Source organism: Mchenga conophoros, linkage group LG13, assembly GCF_057382185.1.
Source record: "Mchenga conophoros isolate Kocher_MC1m ecotype Shallow Benthic linkage group LG13, M_conophoros_male_GT1.1, whole genome shotgun sequence".
Taxonomy (NCBI): Eukaryota; Metazoa; Chordata; class Actinopteri; order Cichliformes; family Cichlidae; genus Mchenga; species Mchenga conophoros.
The window spans coordinates 20,167,809-20,192,826 of NC_140538.1; the positions used below are offsets into that span (position 1 = coordinate 20,167,809).

Here is a 25,018-nt window from a genome sequence, read left to right on the forward strand (position 1 = left end):
GCTGTTTTCTTTACTGACCTGTCCACAAAAAAAGCTGACAAATTCTTGCAGGTGAGATCTTTAAATTGTGTTTTGAGCACAATTGTGTGTTGCAATTAGACTGGGGTAAAGGAAGCAGGAGCCTGTAATTTCCTGAAAAGATAAAGTAATTAAATCTGAGAACATGCAGTACTTACACTGTGGCCTTCCTCTCTGTCAGGCCTAAATCATACAGCATCATTTTTCTTGCAGCAAAGTGCTTATTTTGTCTAGCTTTGATTTACTGAATATGGTTTATAATATGGGAAACCGCATTAGTGTATGTGAAGGAAGCCTCAGTGGCTGGCCCGCGATTGGCCAGCCTCCTTGACTTCCAAGTGTGACTGAGAAAACACAGCATAAAACAAAAACATTGGTTATAATTACTTCCACTGTTTATTCTCCTGCAACATGATCTCCTGGAAAGTTTTATGCAAGTATCTAAACAAGCTTCAAGCCCACACATGCAACTAAAACCTCAATGTAAATTAAGTCGCACTGTGGATTATTCATATTGTTGGTGGTGGTTGTTTTGATTGCTTCCCTCTCTGGCCAATAATAAAGATTTACTGTCCTGCATGAACCACATCCAGCCTCCCACTGACTGGTTCGTCTTGCTCTGTCATCCCTACAGACCATGGAGTACTCAGGGGTCCCATCTGTGACATTGATAGTTGGCTGTGGCTTGTCTTGCCTCGCCTTGATCACATTGGCAGTGATCTACGCAGTGCTATGGCGGTAACTGCAACGCTTTAAGTGCATACATTTCAACCAAACAATAATAATAATTCTCAGTTGTTATGTGATGTTTCATAATCTGGTGAAAGTTCTGGTAAAACTTAAAGTCTGGTTAATTCTCTTCCCTTGTTTTTTTTAGATATATCCGCTCTGAGCGATCCATCATCCTGCTCAACTTCTGCTTATCTATAGTCTGCTCAAACATATTGATCCTTGTTGGGCAAACACAGACCCACAATGTGGTAAGTGCAATTTAAGGATTTATTGGGCACAGATTCCAAAGTGTGGAGGTGCATGGGTTAGAAAGATCCAAATGACACCACGCTCACCTACACCAGCTTTAACACAGCTCAGCCTTCTTAATTTTCATTCTGGCATTTCTTTGAGCTCAACAGGTAATAGTTTACCATGCAGAATTATGCAGAGCTGTGCATATTATCATGTAGAATGTAATGAGGTATTGAGGATGAAAAGATATGCTACAAATGCTCCATCATATTCACCTGTTCCCAGTCAGCTGGAGAAGTGTTAGTCAAATTTGCTCATCTTTAAGGCAGAGATTTGAATCAATAATCAGTCCCATTCTTCATCTGCCAACTCTTATCTTCAAAATAGCACCTTTTGAACTCCAGATTTCTTTAAAGAATATCTTTTTTAAAGAATCTAGTAGTTAGCATTTTGCTGTGTTCAAGTAAATTACTCGTTTTCTTTTAGGTCTCACAGAAGCCTTTTATATTCATTCCAAATGGAAAATAATGTGTGTCTAATGCCTCCTTAAGATGCAGACCTACTCTGCCTTGGCTTAGAACCATACATATTACTCTGGTGAAACTTGAGACAACCCCCAATCTGTTGGCACTGAAACTACAGTGATATTCAGACACAGTTAAAAGTGCAAAGCAATAAAAGAATTAACATAAAAGACTGTCGGGACCTTCTATATATTATAGAGTTCCTTAAAAAGTCAAGATAGGTTGGCAGCAAGTAGTGTAAGAGCAGAAAGGCAGACATTTTGCACACCAGCACACATGGTGCATGGGTCAAACGCAGGAAATTAGCATTCTGTCCTGCTAAGACTGAATGTGGATTTGGCATTGCTGCAGTGACTCAAAAGCATCGCGGAGAGATAGCAAATCATTTTTTTTTCTTCAGATATCAACAAGAGCTGAATTTCTGATCAAGTCACGGCAGGATTCGAAAACCCAGCTGCTGCTGGAGAAGCGCTTCCAGTAAAATGCGTCGTTTCCTTCCTCCTGCTTTGTCACTGGCCAGCGAACAAGTAGCTAATGTAAAAGATTGTTTGGCAAAAAAGTAGTTAGGATTTACAAGCTGCCCACACAGATGCCCTTCTCGGTCATTTGGCAGCACTACAGTGTGACACATTGTCTGATTACAGGCATTTTATTGTGTAACCACTTTCTCGGTATATCTTTACCTTTTGCGAGACACACATGGCTTTTTGTCCCTCATCTCATTATTCCTCAGTGTTTCTCGTATTCGCTTCCATTTTGTTTTTGTTTGTTTGTTTGTTTGTTTTGTTTTTTCAGCTCATTAATAAGGCACATCTGGATATTCTCATATCGCAGCAGTCAAAGATTTTAGAATCTAAATCACAGACAAAAATCCCTTTAAAATGCTTGTAAAAATGAAAGAAATGTGTCAAAAGAGTTAGGGGGTCTTTTGTCATTAGAAGTATTGCTGGTGCTGTATAACACGAGTACTGACTTGCCACTCTTACCTTCTAGTACTTTAGGACCAGATGGGCCAACTAGTGGTTCTTACTACTCATAAATCAAAATACTGCTTGTTAATTTTCCCGAGTTCATCGAAAATGGAAACATGGACAACAAATGAATAAGGAAACTAATCTAATAAGAATCAACAAGATAAATTATGGACAAAAATGTGCTAGTTGTTAGCATCGTGACGCGAACCTGAGCTGGTTCATTACAAACAGTCTCGTAAAATAACAAAAACAGCATCCGCACATAACAAGTTCATCTGTGTCCCTGCTGGCCCTCGCATCTCTGGCACACTGTAGTAGCCAAGACGCTGAATCCACAAAGCTTCAGGGCATTTTTTAAAGCTGAGCTGATTTGAAGCCCTGTCAGATTTAATCAGGGCTTCAGCCATCTCCTGTCTTGATTGTAAGGACCACCACTTAACATGGAATACTCACTCGGCTCGCCTCTAATAGGATGTCTGTCTATGAAATCTGTAAAGAGATTAGGTGTTTTTCCCCCCCGAAAATCCACTGACATACTGAAGATGTAATTTCAGCATCTGTTAGACTGACTCAACAAGCTACCTTGTCAGACTCACGGGGATCAAAATAAGCAGTGCTGACAGATTTGTTTGGAACGGACCAACACTGTTATTAATACTGAACTTTGAAGCTACACAAATCTGGATCAAGGTTGTTGGTGTAATTGAACCCACAGAATTGTAACCTGGCTTTGAAATTCCTCTTAGTTTCACTGAAATTTTCAGCAGCTTTAAACTTATTGTTTTGTCTGGTTCAGTTTTTATGATCTGTTTTCTCCATTAGTAAACAGGTGTTTTTGTATAAAGCAGAAGCAAGTGGCTGCTGAGCTAAACTATAGATTCTGCTTTCAGTAAGTGACTAGAAAAACCACCCAAAGATTCATTACTTGCAGATTTTGCCTCATTCTTACATTAGCAGATTTAGAATTTTGAGCCAAGCACACTATTATCAAACTGCTGTTGTGGCTTCTGTGCATAAATTATCTTTACTTCTAAAGCAAGCACACAAAAAGCACAAATGTGCTTATTTACCATGGCCTCGAGAACCAAAACTAGATTTAATTGGGGACCTCAAAACTCAGCTAGCTGAGTACTGTCGTCAAGAGTAGTAAAATGTATTTATTCAAGTGCAGCTGCGCTGTAGATAAAACTTCCCAAACAATGCAATTATTACTAGTGTCCCTTTGCTCTGTATTGAACAGTCTGTTGTAACAATATTTGAGAAAATGCTCATCTGTTTGATCAGACACTCTGTAGAAGCCGGTGTTTGAGTGATAGGCCACCAAGAGGAGAAAACAGTCCCTGTGTGGGTTTAATTGCCATGCTGCCTGACACAGCCTCACTTGTTTTTCCTCCATCTCCTGTAAGAAGTGCACATAATTGGCTCCACTGTTTGTGGATTCCGAGTTGCTCATCATCTAATAGAAATCATCTTTTTGCTATGGAGGTGTCCTCTGGGAGCAGGAAGACAGTGAATCACCTTTGCCTGTGTATGCTTTTCCTTTGTCCTCTGTTTCTGTTGATCCTGGTTTATAGAAAGACAAACAAAGACAAGCAGGAGCTGTTGGCTTTGCCTGGGAAGATGCAATTAGAGAGTCTTGGAGCTAGAGAGGCCGTTCCACTAAAATGCTCTTACTATGAAATACATAAGGCAGATGGGGTCAAGGTGTCATAAGTCTTCTGAAATGAGAACCAGTTTATAGCTTTATCTTCATTTTAAACCTCCTGATGTTACAAGTTATCACAAGTGAATTGCTGGCAGTCACTCCCTTTGTGACATTACAGTGTTTATACACTTTGATCTGCGACAGCATTGCAGATGCTTGCCTGGCTTATTTGATGTTTGCTTTGAGAGGGGATTTTTTTCTAAACTACTGCCTGTTCCCACTGTCACAGGCAAGTCAGAGGCATTTCAGCAGAGTTAGGGAGGTTTTCCTTACATATAGATATCGGATAGGTGACAGATTTTGATATGAAATGGCCATTGCATGTCCTCTGAAAGTTTCAGGTGGATTGTAAAGATGGTTGTAATGATGAAGAGCCAGACAGAGATTTTTTGTTTTTTTAATGGTGGTTATAGTCCTTTATTGATGCTGCTTAGCAACAGCAGCAACTTAGTTGGGCTCCACACTGAATTAGTGCTCTGTGATTTAGGGTTAAAGTCAACCCTCCATGAAGTGATTCACTCATCACCCACTGGTCATTAGTAGCCATTTAAGGCTCACAGTCCTTATGTCACCCTGCTTTTGTATATTGCTCACCTTGCAGTGTGCCAGTCAACTTATTCTTCGCACCCATTGATTGTTACTTACCTCAGAGTTGAAGTTACTGTAACTTGGTTCATGGTCACTTTACATCAATAGCAATTATTTCCTTTCATGTCTTCAATTTGCTGAGTTTTATTGCAATCCACATTTGCTTTTTGCCATATTATTGCTTGTCTCTTAATGTGTGTACAGCCCTTTGAGAAATGTTGACACCACTTAAAAGGAATACAGTTAAAGATGGTCATCTACCTTGATGCTTCCTTTAAGGTGTTTATCAAGCATTAGTTAATGTTACCAATGCACTTATGTGAGTCTGCATGCATGAAAGCATTGAATGTTGATGATTCATCTTCAGCATTTGATGATGAAGGCCTCACAAGGCCTCACAAGCCACAATCTCTGATTTGTGGCCCGTCACGCAGCGACAAGTGTCAGGTGTCAGTCTGTAGCTTCATGTGACCGGATTCCTGTGAAAATCACTTGTAGGCTTGTGCTCCTTCACCTGAGACGGAAACATATGTTTAGGGTTCAGGACTGGAAATTGCCACAATGACTGTCCCCTGTTAATACAAAGCCTAAGTCGCCGCTGTTACCAGGCAACATTACATGATCCTGAATACAGATCATAAAAGTCAGTGTGACATCATCAGTGCTGCATAGCAACAGTAACCAGGAGATTCAAAGCCGATGACAGTCGGTAGTCTTTGCCGCTGATCTAAAGGCACTCTGAGGATACTGTTGTGGTTTCTCGGGGGCTGATTTCACGTTGTCAGCACCTCATCATAAACAGCATCGCTGAGAAAGCAGCACTTTGTTTAGAATCTTTCTTTGTGTTGCGTGAACTGACGCCAACACTGACGCTAACAGGAGCGTGACAGTGAGGTCAAGAATGGTGACAGGCACACATTATCACTGTACTTTTACTCTTTCTGTGCAGCAACATGAAGGAAACCATGAAATGAGACCACCCCTCATCCATCCATTCTCTTCCATTTATCCTTATCAGGGTCACAGGGGGCAGAAGCCTAACTCAGCCATCATAGGGCGAGAGGCAGAGTACATTTCAGATAAGTCACCATCACAGGACCAACTCATAGAGGCAGACAACCATTCAAACTCACATTATTCCTCATCCAAATGACCTTAAATTCAACACTACACTTACTCGGATCCTCAGCAGTGCACGTCAAGTTTGAAGTAGACAGGATAAACAGATAGATCCCTGAGATGTGCAGCATTATTTTGACAGAGTAGTTAAAAATAATGGAATTGGAAGAATGAAGCTTTTTTGCCATTTACTACCATTAAAATATGCATAATATATGCACTTAGTCATCGTTTATTAAACATAATCAAGGGTCCATGCACCAAATATTCGACATACAATAACTGCAACACACAATAGCACATAGTTTCAGCACACTACAGGCTTCATCTCCTTAGTATGAGGTGCACGGAAGTGGGATTTGGTTCATCCTCTTCAATCCAGTTCAAGGTTTCACTTTAACTAAATTGATGTCACACAGAGTAGAAAGTGACTAAATCAACATGCTGCTCATTCCTACATACTTGGCAGGAATCCTCTGATTATGTTGGAGAGAATAACTGGATGTACTGTTTAGAGCCTTGGGAGTGTTATATATTGAGATAAAGTAGGCAGAAGTAGAATTGTTATCGGGATGAGTTCACTTCAGGTTCATGTGAGGCACATCCACAGACCAGGAAGTAGAAGTAGCCATTTTCTGGCTGTAGTGGCAAAGTCAATACATTTTTTTCAGCGTTCCTCTGCGGTTCAACAACTCTTTGCCACTACCACTTTTGTTGTTTGGAGTTTTTTAACGTCCTCCACCCAAGCACCCACTGTGTAACGCACTGGGGCGCTTGCTGCTTGATTCAGAAGGAGGGTGCTTCAGTCAAAATAACCACCAGCCTCCTCCTCCTACAGTGATTCAGTACAGTTGGGAAGATAAAAGCAATGTTATATAGTCCAGTTCAGATTGTTCTACAGCATTTTAAATAATGTTGTAGGTCTCTGCTGCGAAAACACAGTGAGTAATCTATTTCTTCAGGTTTCATTAAAATTTAGAGTTTTAACCTGACAGTGTATGACTTTGAGTATTCTCATAAAACCAGTTAATGAACCTATAAATAATGGAAATAACCAAATATTGAATATTAATTGGACCCTGAAAACAATTTCATCAGCAACAGTAGTGTGAACAAGTAATAACATAATAGAAAGTTATGTATGAATAATATGTCACTGCTCTTTTTTACTTTGTGGCTTTGAAGGTAGAAGTGTCAGAGACCTTTTAGTCAGAGTTTAGGCAGGACACATTAATTCTTCAAATGTCCTGTCCTCATCTTAAACTGTCACTGCTGAACAGGCTTGAAGCATACCCCATCACCACCTACCCTTACCTCAGCGTCTATTAGCTCTGCGATGTTTTAATGTTGGTCCCTTCCTCGGTTCCTCTGTTTCCATGGATACCGACACAGTGTACTCAGCATCTCAGAGCATTTGCCTTTTTAAAGGGCAACGTGAACTCTGGGTTTCAGCCTCGTTTCTGTATAGCTGCCTTCCTTCAACCGATGCCATCGTAATATCCTCATAGTGTGGCTTCCTCTCTCTTCAAATGCACAGCTTTCATTTTGGAGGACTAATGAGGCTGGACGGCACAGACATCCAAGTGAACCATGAAGCATAGTGGTTGCATATGACCCGTTTCCAGGAAACAAGGCAGGCTCTATTTTCAGCACCTTGGACAGCACATGAGCAACAGCAACGCTAGAATTAGCTTTGGGTGCAAGTCTACAAGCTGTCTAGCTACTGTATGGTTTCCCATTTCCCTTTTGTCTCCTTCACAAAATCAGGATGTGAAATTGCTGGAGGTTTTTTTGGTCACGTACTCCATCCAGTAATGATCACTGCCAGTAACAATCACAGTGCATGCTAACATGTGGATATAGGTTACTAAATTTTAAAAAATCCATATTGAAAGGTCAGAATTTGTCAAAAGTGGGCAGACTCCCACATACATGCCTTTTCTTAATCTCAGTTTATCAAAGATTTATAGCGCAGCATGTTTGTGATTTCTAAAACGGCACCTGTAATTACCACACGAGCAGGTGGCAATGCGTCATGGGAGTGTGATGTGTTATGATTGTTGTGGGTTTCTTTCTTCTTTCTTTTTTTTCCCTGTTGCTTCGATACTACCGTCTGCAGCATTAGCCACAAGTGTATTGAATCCACCTAAACCTCACAAAAACAAAATAGTTTTCCTTCACCATTTATAGTAACATAAATACTATACGTGTTTACGGATTTTGAAGCTTTTAAAGTTGCAGTTGGATTGCTTTGTTTCCAGTTAGACTCTGTGGAAAAAGCAAAAGTTTCCAGAAATGATTGTCACACTTGCAGGTACATTTAGGCTGACATTTTTGCACTTAATGAAATGTGTAAATGAACACACTGCTGATTATTTAACAGTTGGAACCTGCCAAAACTGACTAATATTCTACTTCGGTGCTTTGGATTATTTTGCTACATTAGCAAAGCATTATTTTACCAGCAGCTCTTCTTTGCAACCAGTAATGAAATTCCTTTAACTTCCTTAATCCACAGTGACTGCTGAATTAAAAAAAATATCCAAAAGCATTTAAGTATCTAAGAAAATGACAAATACATACTGCACCTGAATGCATCCTACATGAATTTTCCACTTGAATGCACATTTATGTAATTAATATCCCTCGTGGGTGTAGTTTAACAGAATTTCCCACTTCCCGGGAATAAGGTAATGCAGGATTATTGTCTCGCATAAACCCCGTGAGCACTACAGGGGATAGATGGATTTAGTGCGCCTTTCACAGTGGGGATGAAAAAGTGTATGGGAGATCTCACAGCATGGTGTATACTCCCCCGGACGAGATGATGCACTTCAATCTTTTGCGTCTTTGTACAGTATTACTCAGTTTACCAAATCTTCACAGTGCAAACAATCTGAGCAAAAAGAAAAAAAGCTTAATCTCTTCTCGCTCACAAATGTCAGCATGTAATGACAAGATTCTCAAGGATACTTCTTCATTTCTAATCCTCTTCTAAACGATCCCATTTGGAGCGTGGGACAAAGATGGACAAACTAATGAAGATGAAAAGTGGCATCAATCCAATGTGCTGCCTCCGACACATGCGTTCTCTAACGTTTAAGCAGTGTTGTGGGTTTGTTGCCCCTTCTGTCTGTGTAAAACAGTTGACCTTGGTTCACATGGCTCCAGGTTGGATCGTCTGCATACTAATGAGGTTTAGTGTGGAGGAATGCTACGCTGTGTTTTTTTGTGTTGGCTAGACTGGCTTTGATCTAAACTACTATCGCTGACTCTGTTGGTGCAAGGCAGACTTTCCCTGAGCTGCACAGGATACTAATGGATGGTCTGTGTTGTTCGTATGGCCGGAATGATTCAAGGAAATGAGGGATTATCAATAGAATTGATGCATCTCCGTAGGAAGCCTGTTGCTTCAAAGGAATCTATATTTATTAGCTGTTAGTAAACTGCATTTCTTTTAAATATGAAGCTCTGCCTCTGTCTGACATGTTTTGTTCTCCATCCAATAGAGCGTCTGCATCATGACAACAGCCTTCCTGCACTTCTTCTTCCTGGCGTCGTTCTGCTGGGTCCTAACAGAGGCCTGGCAGTCCTACATGGCAGTGACAGGAAAGGTTCGGACCAGGCTCATCCGTAAGCGCTTTCTGTGTCTGGGTTGGGGTAAGTAAAGCAGCATGTTTCTCTAAACCTCTCCATTATCTCCCATCATCCCAGCAGCTGCCATTTTCTCACAATATCTCTGGCCGCGGTGTCTTTCCAAGTAACTGCACCGTCTTTTCCTATTCATCCTCTCCGTGGGGCTGCTAGATCCTCATCCTGTCAGGCGCTTTTGTTGTGATGCTTTTTCCAGTCAAGCTCTCTAAGGGCTGGGTAAATGGACCAGTCATGAGCAGTGTGGGGGGGAAGGACAGACTGGTGCGGCTCTTCAGTTGCAGGTTACAATGACCTTATGTCTGATAAAGAGGGTCTGAGCCAGGCATTCACACTGCAGCAGAATACATTTCATCTGAAACCCTCTGATGTACAGTTTAGAAGAAGGAAATGTTTGCAGAGGCAAAATGCACTGAATGCAACTAGTACAGCATATGTATCATCTTTCTTTACAGATTTTAATCATAAGCACCATACAAATATCAATAAATACACACGGCATCAAAACCTACAAGATTTCCCTTCATTTGATAACTGCCAGTATCAATCCCTGTCCAAACAGCCTTTTCTTACAAAAATCTCTCCTAAAAAAAAAAAAAATCAATTTGATTATGAAAGAGCCCACACTCATTCTTCTTGTTACCTAGCAACAAACAAGGCTCTCTTAGTCATTGCAGTGCCATGGCTTGCAAAAAAAATGGACAAAGCCTGTTCTGCAATCACACAGATTTCTAAAAAAGTACTAATATACATTTTGACAAATAAATGAGATTGTGTCGTCCCACAGTGATGTTGCATTGCAGTACAGATTACTCTATTCGTTTACTCATGCCACAACAAGAACATAATTCTTTAATCCTCTACAGATTACGACCTTATTCAAACAAAACACTGATCTAAAAGAGACAAGCAGCACAGAGTGCCTGTGGTCTCTTAATTCACCTGTTTGAAGCGCAGTGTCTCCACCAGATTGTTGCCTGCGCTGTGATTTACGACATGCTTGCGAACACCCAGCACTCTATACCTCTCCGGCACTGCAGAGAAGCACTGGATGGCAACGGGGTCTTCGGCTCGTGCCTCCAGGAAACTGATTACATCAATAGCACCTGCTTGCGCTGCTTGGAGAGGGATAGTGTTAATATTCCAAGTACATAGTAGCAAGAACCGAATCAATTACACCAATCTATAATGAGGAGACGTACAGCCAAATCCCTTCTTGTAAAAGGTGTGGAAGGTGGAGACGTGTTGTACAGTACAGTGATGAAATTTCTGGACATGATGCACTGCTGCCCTTTTGTCGAAGCCGCGTACAGTCTGTTCTTTTCTGCCACTTAAAGAAATAAATTGAATTGCCCATACTTGATCATATACTCTCAGATGTCTGTATAGTCTCATACTGTGGCTTCTAATGAAATCAATCGGGTTGCACTTTCCTTAATGACTGGAAGGCACAGTTGACTTCTTCTCCCTTGAAGTGGGTTTATGCTCTCAGCTCTAACAAGCTACTAGAACTGCTCAAATAACTATTGATTGTTTTCTCCTTTGAAGGATTACCAGCTTTAGTTGTTGCGGTTTCGATGGGATTTACCAAAACAAAGGGCTATGGGACACCCTTATAGTAAGTTTTTTTTCCTCTCTTTCTAACTGTGTTTAGTATTCAGTGGGCACATCGTAGGTTCGTCTGTAAAATCTAAGGGTAATGATTGCACGCGTCTGCAGTGGCTTAGTTATCCTAAATAGTATCATAAACAAAGTCCCAAGAAGCCAATCAAATTTCAAAATAGCACAGCAAGACCCCAATTCTATGTGAGTTGTATCCCTGCTGGATACCAAATGCATAAACACTGCTTAAAATCTCTTTAGAATCTTATTACCCCGTGAAACTTTGGATATGGAGTTACAACATATGGCACTTCTCCCCTGACAATTGTGGAAAACACAACTGTATGCTGGTGTGCACCATTAACTTGGATGTTAATGCCTTAGTGGGAGTTAACTGTGTTTTTTCCTCTGCTTTTCCTGCAGCTGTTGGCTGTCTTTGGAGGGCGGGCTCCTGTACGCCTTTGTTGGACCTGCAGCTGCTGTTGTTCTGGTATGTCTCAGCCACCACTGTCTGTTTTTTGTTTTGTTGGGGTTGGGTTTTTTTGCTTTTCTGTATAATGTAATGTAAAGGAAATGTACATTAAAGGAAAAACTGCCAGCACTAGCAGCAACAAATTCTTCAATAAACATGACTTTGCAGTGCTTGTGAATTGTTCTGGTTGCACTCAAAGACCAGCACTCACACGAGCCACGCGATTCTAGCGGTGGTATGGTGTGAATATGGTACAACTGTGCTGTGCTGAAACCCGACACAAAAAATGATGCTTTGAAAATGTTTGACTTGAGGAACCAACTGTGGTTTCAAAGTCAAAGTAATGAGCGTCCCATCAGGCAATGTGCTCGAGTAACCCCCTTTCATTTACCATAATGGCCCTCCATGAAGCTGTGAGGTTATTAAGTATTTATGCATTAGATTTGTCCAAAATCTAATATACTGGGGTATTTTAATCATTTTGTATTTACATAGCTGTACAGAGAAAATTACACAAAGAATGTGATTATGCAAATCACTAAGTCTGTGTCAGAGGGACGGACGACTCGGAATGTGTAATAATATTGTTCACTGTCAAATTCCTGTTCTCTGCTGGGATTTGAAATGAAGCGATTTCAGATATATGTATTTTTTAAGTGACTAAACCTCTTGTTTGAGCGCAAAGACTCGGAAGTCTCGCCGCTCCGTGGTTATTATTTGCAGCGAATCTCAGAGGAACACAAGCTAATCTCTGCAAAAAAACAAAACAAAAAAAAAAAAGCAGAAACAACCATCTGCAGTGAGAATGCACGCCACTTCAACTGGTGGGGGGGATGGTCACATCTTGCAGGAGCTTTCTTCTCTTCAGGAACTCTCTGCAGGAGGGGGAGATACAGGAGAGGTGGAGGAAGATCTCAGCCTGGGCGTTTACCGTCTTATGTAGTCTGGAAGATGTGTGGATGGTGGGGTGGGTGCAGTTTTCTCTGTGGTGGGGTTGGGTGGACTGTCCAGGGCTCTGTGGAGCCGGAGGGCGCTACTGCACTGGGCCCCGGTCTGATGGGCCTGGGCCCCCCTTCCCTGGCGGGTCGCGAAGGGTGGGAGTGCCTACTGGGGTCAGCGGGGGAGCTGGCCCCAGGGAGGGGTTACCTGCCCCTCCCTTCCTTCCCTCCCCATCTCCAGCTGCCTCCCTCTTCCCGCTCCTCCACAACCACCCACACATGCAGGGCCTTGGAGTGGGGGTATGTCACCAGGGTGCAGAGGAGGCTACCCCCCCCCTGTCCCCTTCTGGCTGCCTCTGCCTCAATTTTATCCCACAACTTAGACATTCACATTATTCACACTCTCATTACACATACATATAGGATCTTGGGGGTGGGCACAATCACGGAGTCCAAATTACCATCAGGGTGTATACCTCACCCCTGACGTCGTTGCCCACCTCTCAATTTTAAATACACTTAGTCATTGAGGGCTAGCAGGAGGGACTATGCGCTTACCTGCTGCTCCTTGGCAGGTAGCTCCAAGCCCTCCTGGGTTTTAATTGCACCTTAGAACACATATGCATCAACACTACAATGAGCGGGTGGAGGGAGGTTTGGAGTCTTCTCTCACCCCCATTCTCTGCGGCCTGCTGGAGCGGGAGGGCTAGTAGGAGGAGTTGGCCGTCCGACTGCGGTCTGGGGTGTGGGGCCTCCCTGCTGCTGCGGAGTCGGGGTGGTCTGCCTCTCCCCACCGCAGGGAAAAGGGTAACACCACCTGGGTCTGGGTGCAATTCCCCCCTCCAGGGGCAAGGGTACCTAGACCCGGTTTGTAGAGTACGCTTGGGGAGTGTGATCGTGTGTACAGCGTCTCTTTATGTCTGTCTCCACGTTGGTTGAGTGTGGAGTGAGTGCATATGAGAGCATGAGGGTGGGAATGGATGTTTGTGTCTGTGTGTGCCTGTATGTCTGTGTCTATATGTCAGGTTGGGTATCAGACGCCACCTCTCTGGGGACACCTCAGGCCCTCCAAGGTTTGGAGGCCTATCTCCACCCACCACCACTTCCCCTGCCGGTGGCGGACTCCCTCAGGTGTCGGTGTGTTGGTGGTTCTTTGTGTCTGGGGGTGGGCGTCCGGGTACACACCGGCTCACTCCTTGGCGGCCGCTTGTCGGGGCCTGGGGCCTGGGGCTCGCTCGGGCCCCTTTGGAGGTGGGGTGCCCCCGGCCTCTCGGCCTGGGGCTCGGTCACTCAGGCACAGCTGGGGGCCGGCGGAGCTCACGGGCGCATCACTGCAACTCCCCCTGGCTTCTGCTCCGCGGCTGCTGGGCGAGCCCTCATCTGGGACTCTCCTCAGCTCTTACTGGAACAGTGGCGCGGCTGCCCCTCTGTTGGTCTTCCATGGTCTCTTGTGTTCTGGGGGCCTCTGGATGTCTGGAGTTTTGATCTCCTCCATACCCGCTTCACACCCTGGAGGACGGGGCTGTGGCCCCCCCACACTCCCTAGCAGATCATTACATGGAGAAACCTTTGGAATGCAAGCATGCTGATCCACACAGGTATGCACACATGGGTATTCACAGACGCGGACTAAAGCTTTCTTGGCTGCTGCCTCAAAGCACACTGTGCGCTGTCTATCTTGCGTGCTGCACAATATCGTTTATTATTTAGTAAATATTGATATCTATGACTAGCTAGTTTATTGTGATGGTGCTTTGTTTTCCCTATTATTATGTTGCTCTTTGTTGTTTGCTGTCTCCTCTGTTTGTTTTTTTTTGTTTGTTTTTTTTTTTTTTCTCCATACAGGTGACCCAGGAGTTCTTTTTTCTTTTCTCTCTCTTCCCCCCCCTTCTCACCGTCTCTTCTCCCCTTTGGTTTTCTTTCTTTCTCTCCCCCTCTTTCTCTCATTCATTCCCCCTGTCCTATTTATTAAAAAAAAAAAAAAAAAAAAAAAAAAGACAAAGGATGAACTGAAGCTCTGCCATCACGTAATGTCGCATACTGCTGTTTCTGATGTCATTTAGAAAAAAAAAAAAAAAAAAAAAAAAAAAATGCACGCCACACCGTGCTGCTGTTATCACTATATCGATAGTCAGATGTCTCACAGTAACAGAGCTTGTTGGATAAAAACTTCCCCGAATGTATTTGCATAAATACTTAATGAGTTCTTCTCACAGTTATGGGGGATTTTAAATAGACTACAGTGCACTGTTTTAAACAATGGTCCAGCCAGCGAGTGTAAAGCTCCCTCACTTCTCTGCTAATAATAGGAGAAGGTGCCTTTGAGGAGACGAGTGCTTCTTGTCAGGCAGATCCTTTCTTAAGGCTGTTGTGCCGGGGCTGAGTGTGCGGGGCATGTCTCTTCCATTGGCTGAAATGTCACAGAGAAGAGCAAATAATAGAAGCTACAGGTCAAAGTTAATGCAGATGGAAAATGACACTAACCATTGGCTACTTAAGGAGAATGTCATGCTGGGAAATTAAAAACATTGCTCTTAAAATCCTCTCGTTGTGGATGATTTATTGAAAACAAATATTCCTGTTCTCCTTTCTCGTGACAGGTCAACATGGTGATTGGCATTTTGGTGTTTAACAAACTAGTGTCCAGAGATGGTATACTGGACAAGAAGCTGAAGCACCGAGCAGGGTATGACAGCACATCCTTGTTAGTACCTGCTTTTTCTTTTCTTCTCTTAAAATCATGCAAAAATATACATACAGTGTGCTTTGAGTTGTTGTACATATGGAGATTTAGACCTCCTTTTTTCTGCCATTGAAAGGAAATTACAGGCATAAACATAAAGAGGTCAGATCTCTCTCGGGAGCGACATGGTTTCGTATTTCTTTGGCAGAATCAGTCCAAGATGAAAAAACCACACACACACGCCCACACATTGGCTGCTTCTGTTGTAGATAATATGACGGTGGGAGATTTTAAAGTGGAGTTAGTGGCTCTCAGCGTTGTTTGTCATGATGTTGTCTCTATGTCCCACAGACAGATGAGTGAGCCGCATACAGGATTAACTCTCAAGTGTGCCAAATGTGGCGTTGTATCAACAACTGCTTTATCAGCAACTACAGCTAGCAATGCAATGTAAGTGCCTGTCAGTGTCTGTGAATCAATAAGGCGGTGCTGCGGGGAGTCTCTGTATGTACAGCATGTCCACCTCTGCAGTTCTGATCATCTCGCTGCCCACTGCAATGCAAATTTACGTTTCAGTGTTGAAACGGTTGAGATTTGAGATTTTAGTCAGCACTGTAGACTGTATATATCACCACCAGTTTGCCTGCCTTTATTTCTTCTACACGGTGCTCCTTCTTTTCTCTCAGGGCGTCCTTGTGGAGTTCCTGTGTCGTGCTGCCTCTGCTGGCTTTGACCTGGATGTCTGCGGTACTTGCCATAACGGACAAGCGCTCCATCCTCTTTCAGATCCTCTTTGCTGTCTTTGACTCGCTGCAGGGTTTTGTCATTGTGATGGTGCACTGTATCCTACGGAGAGAGGTAGAGGATGATTTCATTTCCTCCCCCTCTTCACCTGTGATCTCTTTTAACTGCCTGTATGTCAGCAGATTATGCTCCTGCAAATGCTATTAACTATTAATTGCTTTCGAATCCTAAACTCACTAACAGCCTAAAGCAACAGTTCTTTCCCTGTAGGGTTTTGCATATTTAAAAAGAAATGTTTAAAGGATATCACAGACATAATAAGCTGTATTGTTAACATATTCCCTAACACTTATTCCCTCTTGTGCATAGGTCCAGGATGCTTTTAGATGTCGGCTCAGAAACTGCCAAGATCCAATCAGCGGTGATGCAACAGGAACTTTCCCTAATGGGCATGCTCAGATAATGGTAGGCACAGTTACCCCGCTGTTATCTGCAGCCGTTAGATCCTCTGTAATTTGAGCAATGTTCCCTGGTTATTTATAATACATGGGCACACCCCTTTGTTCTCTACTAACCTTAATTTGTCTTTTATTACTATCCTATTTTTTTTTTAGGTTTCTATGACCTCTACACCGTGAGGCATTGTTTTCTATAGGTTAATAATTTTGCATGGTGTGCTTTTATAAAGCTCAGATTATACGCGGTGAAGACACTTGGCCCCTTGATAAATGGTATTAGTTTCCTTTGGTCTTCTTAGCCCCTGAGCTCAGTCTTTTATTTCTATTTGATTGAACTTACTGGCCATATTTGCCGTCCATCCCTCTCATTTCCTCTCACTGGGTAATAGAGGACTGTTCCCTCTATGACCTTTGACTGGGACGCCAGTCTCTTCATCTAGCATGACGATGCCACCGGCACATTGAAGCAATGATCTGCCATTAGTATTGTAATACCATCCAGAGTGAAACAGTTTTCACAATAGCAGAATGGTGTCAGGCCCTCTCGTTCAATGCGATCATTAGCAGCAAGCACAAAATGCTCCCCAGCTGCTGCAGCCAATTTTTTTTTTTCAGCCACACACATTTTGCTGAAATATTATTGGGATTCTTTTCATGTATCATAACAATAGAATAGCATTGATCTCACTTTTGTAGCTGGTTTCTTTTTTAAAATATGCTTTTTATTTTTAGAAATATTGAACATTTCACTGTCCTTCACTTACAGACGGACTTTGAGAAGGATGTGGACATCGCCTGCCGATCAGGTAAAGAACACACACTCTCTGATTAACTAGATTCCTCTTGGCTTGCATGTTGAAAAAAACAAAAAAACAAAGAGGTTAGACAGTAAAAAATAGCTCAGGTTATATAACAACCAACAATCCCCACAGGAGTTTTTTCACAGTTACAAAAACACTGACTTTAATCTGAGAACAAAACAGTATAAAGAGAGCTGTTGGAGTTTTCACTGTAATTTCCAGCGTCACTGTAATAGATAACTGCAGTAAATTGAAATAGCGGCAGCTTTCCTCATCTTTCGGCAGTTCCATTTGCAATTATGTCTTTTCATTAACGTCGTGATACCATCTAAGGATAGGTATGTAGGTCCTTCGTGTCTAATTGTGGGAGGATTTTCTTTCTAAGTTATCTCACTGGGGAGATACAATGTTTTCTGATTCCTCTGTCGCGCTCTTTTGTATTTTTGGGCCACAGTAGTTTTATGATTTAATAAAACTGAGGAGAATAAAAGAGACTGTGCAAGTTATCTCGCGTTAGAAACCTGCACAGGCTTGAAACCTCTCCTTTTCCCACTCCCTTCCACATCCTAAATGTGGAGGGAGCAACCAAGCTGGCCATTATTCAGAGCTCTCTGAAACGGCACTTGTTAAGTAACAAAAAGGGGCTCCCTGGCTCTTCTGGCCTGCCCTACTTCATTCTGTGCTCGTCTAAAGCTAAAGTGGGCATACCTGATACAAAAAGGAAGAAAAGACAGGTGTCATTTATAAATTATGACCTGATATGGACCGAAGTGGAGCTGCAGTCTGAGAGAAATGCACTTAACGGACCACTCTGCGGGCTCACGGTGTTAAAGCTGGTTGTTTACAAGCTTGGGTTATTGTCAGCAGCAGAAGTAATATTCTGCAGCGTCACACTACAGAACACAGGGTAAACTTAGATCAAAGGACTTCTTCAGAGCGAATACCACACTGTTTTCCCCATGTCCACACTGAGCATTAAATTAGCCTCGAACAGAGAGGGGAGTATTGCGCTTGTTTGCTATTCTTGTAATGTCCTTGCAGGCCTTTTGTCAGCAGATAATATAATTCCTAGGCAAAGATTAAAATACACACAGGGGAGGATTCAGTGTTTCCTATAACCAGAGGGTATTTTGGAATAGATATCTGCTCCTTGGTAGAATATTTTTCACAGGACAAGTTCACCAGCAATTACTAGGATTAGGATGTGAAATGCTGTACTCTGAATGGCGGAGGGAGTTTCAGGGATGGATGAAACTATATGAGCCCATTTACAGTAATATCCTCGAGAGACAGCAGTGTCTGCTGTTGTGTCCCTTTGTATTTGGGCGTGATGTCACACTCGGTGCATATTCACAGTTATTTATCCCGTACTTTATTCCCTCTGTACTGCATATTCCGCCGAGAGTTCTTTCGCATTGATTTGAATCCCCTTGTTCTTTCAGTCACATGCTGAAAAATATAAAACAGAGTCTGACACCCATTACTGAGAAATTCCAACTAATCCTTGTATCACCCTGCCCCGCAGCACTCCACAAAGACATGGGCTCTTGTCGCGCCGCCACCATAACAGGCACCCTCTCCCGCATTTCCCTCAATGATGAGGAGGACGAGAAGGCCCCCGAGGGCCTCAACTACTCCACACTGCCTGGCAACATCATCTCCAAAGTGATTATCCAGCAGCCTTCCGCTCTGCACATGCCGATGGGAATGGGCGAGCTGAAAGAGCAGTGCATGGTGGACACCACCGCCGACATTCGCCGCACCGTTTACCTTTGCACCGACGACGCCCTGCGCCAGAGCGACCAAGACATGGGCATCCACGACAAGGAGGGCCATCCCATGCAGAGTCAGATGATGGAGACAGACTACATAGTCATGCCCCGTGCCTCCGCAGCCGTGTCGGGGTCGGGTAACGTGCCCACCCTCCTGAAAGACGACACCAAGATGAACATCACTATGGATACACTGCCACACGAGAGGCTAATGCATTACAAGATGAGCCCTGACTTCAATATCAACCCGTCAGGCATGGACCACATGAATGTGAACCTGGAGCAGCAGTATCCGAGCGCTCCAGAGCAGATGCAAAACCTGCCCTTTGAACCTCGCACGGCTGTTAAGAACTTCCTCGCTGAAATGGAGGAATCCACGGGGCTTTCTAGGAGTGAGACAGGGTCAACAATATCTATGAGCTCTCTGGAGGTACATATGCTCATGTGGATGAAGCACAGAAGATTCAGTTGCACTTTAACACTTTTATGTTAAAATACTCCAAACATCTGTATTGGGGCCCATGGCTGCTTCATAATACTTTCCGATTTTCTGTTTACAGAGAAGAAAGTCACGTTACTCCGATCTGGACTTTGAGGTATGTAAAACCATAATGTTTCCTTCCTTGGTACATGCATCTAGCTTTTTATGCAGAGAAAGGCCATTTTTGCAGTTGTGTTTGTCATTTGATTTACTAGTTCTTGTTGTGCCTCTTAAGCTTATTGGAGTTACACAGCCTTGACTCAGTGAGATTTATTGGCACGCTGTGTAGTTAAGGTAAAAGCAAGGCTGTCAACTGACAAACAGGGCAACAGTTCTCATCTACATTTTGTCCTCCTCCATCTCCTACATCCATTAGCTATATGTTGATTTCCAAAATGTATGCTTTTAAAGTCATTTGCACATTTCACATCTGATTTTTACCACTGGTTTCAGCAGTGATTTTATTGGCTTGCAAACACATAGTCAAACCCCCTTTGGCAGGTTATAGCATTTCCTTTGCAATGTTAAATCAGGCTTTGCTGCATATATATTGTAAACTCTGTCAAAATCAAGGAAACATGGCATCTAGTTTGGCTTGGGGTGTGTTTTCTTTTAGCTTGGGCTTAAATGGAAAATTAGTGCCAAGGTTTGATTACGAGGGTTTCCCTGACACCAACAAAACTAAGAGTGTAGGTTATTCAGCGTTTCAGTGTCCTCTAACCCTAACTTTAATTACAGTGCTGTTTCCTTTATTTTGGCAGTCACTTGTGTATATGCAGTGACAGGTAGATTTGTTTCAAACCTGGCCTATAAGTAAACTACCATGACACTAACAAATTGAGCAGAGCTGGAGGGGGTGGGGAGGAAGATGCATTTCCATTATTGGCTGTCAATACCAAAAGAAAAACCCTTGCTATTGCAGAAAGTCATGCACACCAGGAAAAGACACATGGAGCTGTTCCAGGAACTGAATCAGAAATTTCAAACCCTGGACCGATTTCGAGACATACCAAATATGGGCAGCATGGTGAGTAACAGGAAACCAGGGGGGTGGCGGTCAGCCAGTGAAACAGAGCAATATCCAAATACTCTATTTAGATACCCGGTGCAGGACACATAGTGTGTGATTGTGCAAATGAGTGGTTATGTAGCTAAAGTACATGCAGAAGTGAACCGTCCAGTAAAGCAGCGGGCCTGCCAGCAGCTGGCGAAGGCTGAGTGACGGGGGCCGACCCTTAAAAGCATTGAAGCATTTTTTCCACGAGGCCAGGGGAAAAAGGACCTTTGGTTTTCTTGTCGCAGTAGAGTGCATCCATTCCAATGCAAGGCCATGAATGCACTTTTATTTACATGCACATTTATCTACTTAGCAACACCATCATTTTTTCCATAAATGCATGGCAGATTATTTAATCTATCAGCATCGTATACAACTTTGACCTTAATGCCGTTGCACTCCTCTGGCGGCTGTGTGTGTGTGGGGGGGGGAAACGTTCCTTTATCACGCTCGGTCCAGAAGTCAGGCTGCTTCTATGAATTAGTCCTGACCTCGCTGCAAATCAAAAGTCTTACCATCTGTCTTCGCACCTGACTACAGCTGCAGACTGTGAGGATATAAGGCTTCACGCGTCTGCCTCACGCAAGCAGCATTTAATGTTTATACTGAAAGCACAAATTGGGTTGGTGACCAAACACATCTGATAAAAGGATATGTCAGTACCTTTGGTCGCATATAATCCCTTTTCAATCAGCCCTACAGTACAATGTAATTCAAGGCCTGTTGCTTAGTTACCAATACAGGATCTTTTGTATAGAAAACTACAGCACATTCTCACTCCCCCATTTTTTCTTTTTCTCTCTCTTTTTCTTTTTTTTTTTTTTTTTTTTACCTAAATGAATCTACTGCAGAGCTGGCTGCAGACATTAGTATCCATTTTATATTCCCTGACTGGGAGCAGCTTCTCTCCTTTATTTGCAATAGCATCTTTGGGACTCTCAGTAAGAGCACATTCAGATGAATGGCTCACATATGGAGCCCATATAATAAAGCAGTTTTAGAACTTTGGGAAAACACAGTTCTGCTATGACTCCATGATAATAGCGTAAGCATGTTCACCTTTAATACACTACCATTATCTTTTGTTATTTGATGCTTTCCACAGCATTAATCCATTATTTTCAATTAGAAGTGGGTTCATATATGAGTTCAGATAATGCCCTTTTGAGTGAACTGACTTTCAACTATGTAAAAGACAGAAAATGGTTTAGCTGCAGAGGATATCATGCCACTAACATCACACCCCACCGGCCATGTTCACAGGACAAGGCAATGCCAAACAAGAACCCATGGGAGAGCTACAATCCAGCCTGTGAGTACCAGAACTACGCCACTATGAATGTACTAGAATCTGACACCAAGGACTCACTGGAGATGACGCCTGCAGAGTGGGAAAAGTGTGTCAACTTACCCTTAGATGTCCAGGAGGGAGACTTCCAAACAGAGGTCTAGAGGGCGGAGAAGGTGAAATGCAAACTAGGAAATGAGGAGAAAAGGGGATGTAATTTGCACTGAACAAAGCAACAGACTTTTCTAACAGCCTTGGCATACATATCTGGATAATACGAGTGTGGCAGGGACATTATGTGCCAATACAATATAAGGACTGGTGAGAGAGAAAAAAAGAAGAAAAAAAAGGGATAAAAACATCAGTGTTACTTTTTGTATTCTCACTAGTGTACTTAGTGTGGGGCAGCCTGGTGTACAATATTTACCATCATGTGTTTCGAATTATCTTTTGAGGAATTGGCGAAAAGAAAGCGGATTAAAAAAAAAAGGTAAACCTCACAAAGCAAAGACATGCCATGTGGTCCCAGCTTCATCGGGTCTAGTTTTGATTTCCTAAAACTAGACCCGGGAGCACAATGTATATATTTATGCAGGTTTTTAAAAAGTTTATAACAGTCTGTTTGGCCATTACTACACTTTTTACTTTATAATATAAAACATGGGAGGCAAAGAGGATTTTTTCTGTCATATTAAAATGAATGTTTGTCAAGCTACATTCTTCATTGCTTTAAATGCAATAAAGATAATACTCACTTTTATATAAATAATATATTTCACAACTTTATTACTGCAGAATCTGCTTGAAGGATCCCAGCAAGCTCTCTCATCTGCAGCTCTGTATAAAATATTTAAAAACAAAATGTTGTATGGTGTAAATAAACTTTTGTCTACATATGTTTTACTTGTGCCAATTTATTTTAATGAGAAAAAAAATGCCAACCTGATCAAAAAGTTATAGCGAAAAATGTTAACATTTGAAAAGGAATGTAAATAAAAGAGGAAATATGTTCGTACTGCTTCAGAGGTTGTGTCAAGTTTATGGCGTTGGGTGGCTGTGACATGCTTGGTTAAGAGATTAAGATTCGTGCTATAAATTGCTTTTGTTCAATATCCAATTTACTCCCGGCTTGATGTGAACTGTCAAAAAAAGTGCCTCGTGTAACACTGCTGTGGAAGGTTTGACATGGAAAGTTTCCTGCCTCGGCTCATAAACTCATATGAAATTTCTGCATTTGGATAGGAAACATTTAAAGCCTTAATATGGCTCTGTGCCTCCAGAAGGTTCGGCTAATAACGTCTGTTTTCTCAGACAGACAGGCCCAGACAGAGCACTAATGGGGAGAGGCTGTGAGGGCTCAGGGAAAATCTTGTTTGCTCTGTCTGGTGGTGAGTGCCGTACAGCTGAATGAATGGCGTGAGAGCTCCAGTATGTGCCCACCCCCGAACCCAGTCGCCACCTCATCCCCTCCCGGGAAACAGGAGTCCAGCAAAGAGGAGGAGGAGGAGGAAGTGTCAGTGAAGAGCAAGGACCGGAGGCGAAAAAGGGGGGTCCGTCCATTAAACACGAAGACTCGTCTGCGGTTTGATGTCGTCCCAACATAAATTAAGATGATTAAGAGCAGAGCTTGGTCTAGACGTTAATATCTAAATTTACAGTGCATTTCAATTTAGACTACCAGACATAATTAGGTTAATTATATACAGTACTCCAGCCTGTTGCCGGTGCTGTAAGAGTTTTTTTATTCCCTATTAATGAAGCAGCATCCATTACAGTGCTTTTAAACATATTGCCATCTCCCCCTTGCCTGTGCAGGAGGCCCTATTTTTCACACAACGCCCTAAATGCATATACAATAAGTGCATAGCTTGTGGGTTCAAGTATTGAGAGTTCATCACAAAACAGTTTTACAGCCAGAGTGCATTTGTAACCAATATAAAAAAGGCACACTAGATTGTACCATGTTGTTTTATTTAAAGGCCATTTCTGGACTGAATACAGTACTGTACAAAAGTTTTAAACTGCCCCTTATTTCTTTAGATCCAAGGAGCCAGGCTTTCTTGTCATTTTTTAAAGTGGTTTTGAGTGATAGTTCTCCAGGCTTTCTGAAGGTCTTTTTTTCATTCTTTTGTTTTTTTGTGAAGCCACTTAACACTGACCTATGAATCATTCAAGCATATAAAAGCATATTCAAGGGGTGAACCAGTGTTGTGTCTACATAACAGACAATTTAGCAAATCTTCAGACACTTTGTTACTAACTGTCACAAAAAGACATCAATTATTCCAGTTTTTAGCTGACTATGAAACATGGCAACAAAGTGAATCCAAAGAGCTATTAAAGCAAAACCTGGTAAATCTCGGCATGGTGTGTAGTGTGTCCTTAACAAAATTTGAGGAAACTGTATAGAACAAAAGTAGCAGGCCTAAAATCTACAGCAGATGAACAATATCTCAAAGTCAGCCAAAAAGAAAAAAACCAAAATAAAAACCAGAAAAGACCTGACACTGGACCTGAGAGATGCTTCTGGCCCGTAGGTTGATTCAGCTAGTCTTCACTGAAGCCTCATTAGAAATGCTTTTACTGGAATGGTGCATAATCCTTAAGTAATTCTTATCACTCCATGATACTGATGATGGATGATGGAGTGATGAATCCAAATTTGAAATTTTTGGTTCAAATCATCATCAGCATGTACAGACAAGGTCAGGCAAGAGGTACAAATGGTAAATGGCCTGTATTTATATAGCGCTTTACTAGTCCCTAAGGACCCCAAAGCACTTTACATATCCAGTCATCTACCCATTCACGCATACATTCACACAACCATATCTACAGCCATCTGTAAAACATGGAGGCTAATGGATGAAATTATACACAGAAAAGTACAGTCAGATTTTGATCCACCATGCAAAAACATCTGGAAACACCTTTGTTTGTCAGCATATCAATGATCACAAACACAATGCTGGATAGAAAACACACACAATGGAAAACTATCAGTCATGGATTGGCCTCCCCAGAACTTGGACCTCAACATTACTGAAGCAGAGTGGGATCATTTTCACAGAAAATGCAAACTTCTAAAGAAGAGAGCACATTTGAATGTCTTTTAAGAAGGCTGGAGAACTATTCTTGAAGACTACTTAAAGAAATGACAAGAATACTTGCTTTAGAG

General features: G+C 42.4%; 1 protein-coding gene across 7 annotated transcripts in view; it reads left to right on the forward strand.

Moving 5' to 3' along the window:
• The window catches only part of adgrb3 (adhesion G protein-coupled receptor B3), a 119,079-nt gene extending 96,223 nt beyond the window's left edge, over positions 1 to 22,856 (forward strand). For 4 of the 7 annotated variants that reach the window (XM_085297097.1, XM_085297096.1, XM_085297100.1 and 1 more), the window contains 14 exons: positions 653 to 756; positions 896 to 998; positions 9,404 to 9,554; positions 11,094 to 11,163; positions 11,571 to 11,637; positions 15,158 to 15,261; positions 15,592 to 15,690; positions 15,927 to 16,098; positions 16,354 to 16,449; positions 17,209 to 17,248; positions 18,768 to 19,444; positions 19,575 to 19,610; positions 20,418 to 20,522; positions 21,816 to 22,856. In XM_085297097.1, coding sequence (XP_085153223.1) covers positions 653 to 756; positions 896 to 998; positions 9,404 to 9,554; positions 11,094 to 11,163; positions 11,571 to 11,637; positions 15,158 to 15,261; positions 15,592 to 15,690; positions 15,927 to 16,098; positions 16,354 to 16,449; positions 17,209 to 17,248; positions 18,768 to 19,444; positions 19,575 to 19,610; positions 20,418 to 20,522; positions 21,816 to 22,004 — 2,013 coding nt within the window. In that variant the 3' untranslated portion in view covers positions 22,005 to 22,856. The remainder of the gene's footprint in view (positions 1 to 652; positions 757 to 895; positions 999 to 9,403; positions 9,555 to 11,093; positions 11,164 to 11,570; positions 11,638 to 15,157; positions 15,262 to 15,591; positions 15,691 to 15,926; positions 16,099 to 16,353; positions 16,450 to 17,208; positions 17,249 to 18,767; positions 19,445 to 19,574; positions 19,611 to 20,417; positions 20,523 to 21,815) is intronic. The other 3 variants (XM_085297098.1, XM_085297099.1, XM_085297101.1) reach the window with 3 other exon arrangements.
• The last annotated feature ends 2,162 nt before the right edge of the window (positions 22,857 to 25,018 follow it).